General features: G+C 41.1%; 2 protein-coding genes across 2 annotated transcripts; both read left to right on the top strand.

The window, feature by feature from the left end:
• Window positions 1-61: 61 nt before the first annotated feature.
• LOC107218376 (5-aminolevulinate synthase, erythroid-specific, mitochondrial) lies at window positions 62-4121 on the top strand. The gene is made up of 3 exons (XM_015656225.2): window positions 62-745; window positions 1486-2806; window positions 3009-4121. Exons 2-3 carry the CDS (start codon window positions 1520-1522, stop codon window positions 3264-3266), a joined length of 1545 nt encoding a protein of 514 aa, XP_015511711.1. The 5' UTR covers window positions 62-745; window positions 1486-1519; the 3' UTR covers window positions 3267-4121.
• A 193-nt stretch (window positions 4122-4314) lies between these two features.
• LOC107218377 (tubulin alpha-1 chain) lies at window positions 4315-6333 on the top strand. Its single transcript, XM_015656226.2, has 4 exons — window positions 4315-4471; window positions 4669-4891; window positions 4969-5798; window positions 5868-6333. Exons 1-4 carry the CDS (start codon window positions 4469-4471, stop codon window positions 6162-6164), a joined length of 1353 nt encoding a protein of 450 aa, XP_015511712.1. The 5' UTR covers window positions 4315-4468; the 3' UTR covers window positions 6165-6333.
• Window positions 6334-6346: the final 13 nt, after the last annotated feature.

Here is a 6346-nt window from a genome sequence, read left to right as displayed (position 1 = left end):
TATTGACGATGAGACGTTTACCGTAACACCATTATGCAACGAACACAGATATGAATTCAAATCGTGATGTGTCAGAATATTGTCATGGGCAAAAGATGTACTCATAATTACCACGTTTAGTTCTATAAATCAATGCACCAATCTAGCTATCGAGCTTCTTTCAAATATCGCCCGAGGCGACGATGACATTATCTCGAAGAAGCTTACAATAGACTGGTAGTTACTGGTAGTCAGATCGGAATTCCCCGATTTCGTCAGGCCCAAGGCACGGATATTGTCCACTGATCTATTTATTACACATGTGTCCAACCGTCTTTATTCCTCGTGCCCGTCTACGACAACGATCAGTGCGTTGTGCAAGGTTTTTCGGACGGTTAGTACGATTGATCCTTGACGTTTCACGTTCGGGTCACCCTGTGCCTGTGCCAATGCTTCGCACAGCTGGTTGCCGTCAGTCAGTTCAAGTCAGTCACTGACTCGCTGCCCAGTCACTGCTCAGTCACTTTCCACTGGCGTTCGATTCGCGTCGAGTTGTCCTCGTTTGAAGTTGCAACATAGCCTGATTTAAAAGTCTCCACTCAGGGTCTTCACTCTTGTGCCAAACCGTTGGCCAAGGTGTCTCAGTTACTCGTCTCGCCAATTTTCGTTCGATTGTCTGAATATTGATCGAAAGTAATAAAAGCTTCTTCTTCCTCCGAATAATAATACATTACCAGTTCTATTGACGTTTCGTCCGCCCTTGAAGGTGAGTTTTAAATTGTAACATATGTATGCATTAACGGAAAGTGTAACGCCTTCTCGCATTTCCTCCTTGACACGTACATACGTGCAGCAAAAGTGAAACCGCTTTCTACTCACGTACATCTTTCAACCAGGACTACATCTCGCATTGCATTTACCTGTTTCCCCCCACACATATCCCCTACGATTCGTTATGTAATTATTCACTACTTATTATTACCGTGAATCGTGTTACCTGTAGATATTTACGAGATCGAAGTTAAAAACTTACGATTAACTTCTTTAAATGAATTCTTGAATTTCGGAATACTTATTCATGTTTTTAAAAATGTTTCGTAACGTTAATGTTACTAACTTCAATTTCCTACTACCTTCTGCTTTCACGAGGTTCAAGTTAGTAATATTAACGTAACGAAACATTTGAATAGCAAATCACTACTATGCTGCAATTTTTTTGAATGACTGAAGGTATTGAGATCATTTAATATAAGTCTATATTAATTTATCACGATTCACTGAATTTTAAGCAAGATTGCAATAGCAAAATATCGATTTTCTTGAAAATGCATCATGTCATTAACCATACGACCTTCGACTTTACCTTCTTTTCTAGTCCCCTTTCACATGGAAATGAAATCAGGAATAAATTTTCATATTGCTAAATATGTCTGTATTGAGTTTGGACTCTTCTTTAATTCCCGCTTCTTTAATACCTCTTATTTCGAATGCGTTCTATTATTTTAGGTTTGAAAAGTAAAACGAACAAAGAAGAAAAAAGATGCCTTGTCCATTTTTGGCTCGTCTCTCTGGCAGCTATGTTAGGAATTACGGTGCTTCGTTGCTAATGAACTACCGTCAGCATTGCCCAGTCATGTCACGACTAGCAAGTTCAGCTGCGGATGATGCGGAGCCAGAAAGAGATCTGGGAAAACAAGCAAGGAGTCAATGTCCTTTTCTTTCCGCCGAACAAGGTGCGGTGAAAGAGGCAAGTACAGCAGTTCAGGAGGATGTGATAAAGCTGAATGACAGACCCTGGATGAATTTAGAAACCGAGGAGCAGACCTTTCCATATGAGGATTTCTTCCATGAGCAAATCATGCGCAAGAAACTGGACCATTCTTACAGGGTATTCAAGAAAGTGAATCGGCTGGCCGAGGAATTCCCTGCAGCTGTCGAATACTCTTGGGGAGAGAAACCCATAACAGTCTGGTGCTCCAACGACTATTTGGGCATGTCGCGCCATCCAGAAGTTACGAAATCGGTTAGACGAGCCTTGGATAAGTTTGGCGCCGGCGCCGGTGGCACCAGGAATATATCTGGTAATTCCCTCGGGCATGAGCTCCTCGAGAATCGGCTTGCAGCTCTGCACCAGAAGGAAGCAGGACTTCTGTTCACTTCTTGCTTTGTCGCCAACGATTCTACTCTCTTTACACTAGCCAAAAGCATGCCAGGTTGTCATATATTCTCAGACGCTGGCAACCATGCGTCCATGATACAAGGTATTAGGAACAGCGGCGTTCCCAAACACATATTCAGGCACAATGATCCCAATCACCTGGAACAGCTGTTGTCGAGGGTAGAAAAATCTGTGCCAAAGATCGTCGCCTTTGAAACAGTCCATTCCATGACCGGGGATATATGTCCTCTTGAAAAGCTATGCGACGTCGCAAAAAAGTACGGTGCACTTACCTTTGTCGATGAAGTACACGCCGTCGGTTTGTATGGATATTCAGGGGCTGGCGTTGGGGAGAGGGACCAGGTGCTCCACAAAATGGACATCATCTCAGGGACTTTGGGTAAAGCTTTCGGCAATATGGGTGGCTACATCGTCGGATCAACCAATCTGATTGACATGGTGCGCAGCTACGCAGCTGGGTTCATATTCACCACTTCCTTACCACCTACTGTACTTTACGGAGCTTTGACTGCCATTGAAATTCTCGCTTCGGAAGAGGGTCGATCCTTGAGAGCAGCACAGCAACAAAATGTTGCATATTTAAAGACTGCACTCAACATGGCCGATCTTCCAGTCGAGTTGTCACCTTCACATATCATTCCGATAAAGGTAAGAGATTCGATTTTCATAGCGATAGATTGGGAAAAAAAAAATGGATACGTACTTGTATACATTGTGTCTAGGACGTTCCATGCACTATCAATAGCTTTTGTATTAGAGTTGGTTTGCTTTAGTAGCTCCGCGGTACAAAATATGGCGATAAAATTCTCAATCTGATTAATACATGTAACATATCTTTTTACTTTCACAGATCGGAGATCCTCAAATTTCTGCCCAGCTAGCTGATACGTTGATACGAGAAAAAGGCCACTATGTTCAGGCTATTAATTATCCTACTGTGGCCAAGGGAGAAGAAAAGCTGAGACTTGCACCAACACCATTCCATACAAAACAAATGATGGACAGTCTCACAAGGGAGATTAAAGACGTTTGGAACTCCCTGGACCTTCCAAAAGCATCCGAAGAACCTAAGCCAAAGCACATTGCTCGGGTGATTTCGGTCCATTGACAGTAGTAAACTATTAACTTGGATCAGGAAATTCAGTCTACCAATAACTAAAATATATATTCAAATAAGATTATTCATAAGCGTTCAGGCCGTAAATATGCAGGTGTTAAATTACGTAAGCTGCATAATAATTTGATTGTCACGTAAACACGCCACGGAAATGATGACGGAGGACTTATTTGCCGCAAAATTGTTATTGTCATTCATTGTTATACAGCAGACACGTATTTTCATAATATATTCAACAACTTGACCTTATCACTCCGTTCCGTGTTTAAAAATGGACAAACCTCGGCACATTCTGTCTGTACAAATATGAAGTCTACTTAGACGTTTCGAACGAGTTTATAACTATCATTGTTACATGTTGAATTATCTTTGTTAAAGAAACGGCATACTGATGGAATATTTTAATGTATTCATTATTCTATACGTGTATCAAAACGAGTTCTTTTTTTATGCAGTACTGATAATACCTGACTTTTACTTATTGTTGATAATATTTTTGATCTTTTAATCTCGTGATTGATTTACGTACTGTATTTGTTGAACAAAAAGTTTAGTATTATATTATATTGTAGTAAATTACAAATCGAAGTTTATTTAATACGATCAATGTTACTACTGCGCACGTTCATACTTATATTAGCGCTAAAAGTGAGCAAAAACTATTAGTTACAAATGATGAATTAGAAAGATACATAGTACATATGTATTTGTTCCATTAACAGACAAAGTTGTTGAACAGCCGTCTACTTATAAAAGCTCTCTTCGTGTTTTGAACAAGCACGACCTGCTTACAATAATTGATCTGCTGAACTAAATATTGAAATAAATAAAGGTGAAAGATTAGTTTTAAAACTGAATTTTGTTTTTAACATTCCCCAACATCCCGCAGTTTCAAGTCTATTTTCAGCACTAAATTAAAGCATGACATAAATGATTGATGATATTTAGGATATCGAATATTGCTGTTTATTCGTTACCTAACACCGAGTATATAACAAAATAGTTAAACAAATTCACATAGCTTCACACCCGAAAACAAAGCATTTATTGCATGTCAATTATTGCTCAGCTGCTTTGTTTCTGTATAAACAAACGTTATTGTTTTCAGTCATCCGCGATAAATAATTTAGCAGAGAAGCACAGATCTTCTCTATTATTCCAGCTTAAAAAACCGTTTAAATCAACTGCACAACATGGTAAGTCAATCTAACGATTTAACAATCTTAAGTGAACCATTTATCCAAGTTGTGTGTACTTTCCGTAGAAGCCAAATAATCTTACCCATCTTTCTTGAGATAAAGAAAAATGTCCATCTTGCGATCATAACTAAACAAACCATTTACTATTTTGTTGTAATATCTCTGAGCCTTACAATTATTCTTTACTTTTGCAGCGTGAATGCCTATCAGTACACGTGGGTCAGGGTGGCGTGCAGATTGGAAATGCGTGCTGGGAACTGTATTGTTTAGAACACGGAATTCAACCTGATGGTCAAATGCCATCCGATAAAACAGTCGGCGGCGGCGACGATAGCTTCAACACATTCTTCAGCGAGACGGGCGCAGGCAAACATGTACCCCGAGCAGTATTCATGGACTTGGAGCCAACGGTAGTCGGTAAGACTTAGGAATTATTGGTGCAGAATTTCCCCGAAATTCGATTAATCGTCACAACTGAATCCATCTGTCTGCAGATGAAGTTAGGACTGGAACCTACCGCCAACTATTTCATCCCGAGCAACTGATCACAGGAAAAGAAGATGCAGCCAATAACTATGCCCGAGGTCACTACACAGTGGGGAAAGAGATAGTTGACCTTGTTCTGGACCGCCTTCGTAAGCTAGCCGACCAATGCACGGGTCTACAGGGTTTTCTTATATTCCACGCGTTTGGCGGAGGAACCGGATCAGGCTTCACGAGTCTGTTAATGGAGAGACTCTCCGTCGATTATGGAAAGAAGTCTAAATTAGAATTCGCGATTTACCCGTCACCCCAAATTTGCACTGCAATTGTGGAGCCCTACAATTCCCTCCTCACAACGCACACGACTCTGGAACATTCCGACGCAGCTTTCATGGTAGACAATGAAGCGATATACGACATATGCAGGCGTAACTTAGACATAGAGAGACCGACTTACACAAATCTGAACCGTCTTATCGGTCAAATAGTTTCATCGATCACAGCTTCGCTCAGATTTGACGGTGCCCTCAATGTCGACCTCACCGAGTTCCAGACAAACTTAGTACCGTATCCCAGGATTCACTTCCCATTGGCAACTTATGCACCGGTAATATCCGCCGAGAAGGCTTATCACGAGCAATTGACTGTCGCTGAGCTGACAAATTCATGTTTTGAACCTGCCAATCAAATGGTCAAGTGCGATCCTCGGCATGGAAAATATATGGCATGCTGCATGCTGTACAGGGGTGACGTCGTGCCCAAAGATGTAAATGCCTCTATCGCCACGATAAAAACCAAGCGCACAATACAGTTCGTTGATTGGTGCCCGACTGGGTTCAAGGTAATGAATTATCTTATGTTAGGTTTGTGTTCACAGGGACTGTAACGATTGTGTTATACGTGTTTTCAGGTGGGTATAAACTACCAGCCACCCACAGTCGTCCCTGGAGGAGACTTGGCTAAAGTACAGCGGGCGATTTGCATGCTTGCTAATACCACTGCGATAGCGGAGGCGTGGGCTCGACTGAACCACAAATTTGACGTTATGTACTCGAAACGTGCGTTTGTTCACTGGTACGTCGGTGAGGGAATGGAGGAAGGTGAATTCTCAGAGGCTCGAGAAGATTTAGCTGCACTGGAAAAGGACTACGAAGAAGTCGGACTTGATTCTGTTGAAGGCGAAGGCGAAGGTGGTGAGGAATACTAATCAGTTTTCACATGCGACAATTTTTGTACAGCGGATTGAAATGGAATAGAAAAACGTGACTCTGATCCAGATTAACAAGTGCCTGCAGAATTGTAGACAATGCATGTTGTGCATTAATATTAAATTACTTTTATTTTGTTCCTGTATTAATAAAAGATTTCGAAAATTATGAAATAACCATC

The sequence above is a fragment of the Neodiprion lecontei genome, chromosome 4, assembly GCF_021901455.1.
Source record: "Neodiprion lecontei isolate iyNeoLeco1 chromosome 4, iyNeoLeco1.1, whole genome shotgun sequence".
In the NCBI taxonomy this organism is placed as follows: Eukaryota; Metazoa; Arthropoda; class Insecta; order Hymenoptera; family Diprionidae; genus Neodiprion; species Neodiprion lecontei.
Note: the sequence above shows the minus strand (reverse complement) of the source record. Positions and strands in the feature narration are given on the sequence as shown.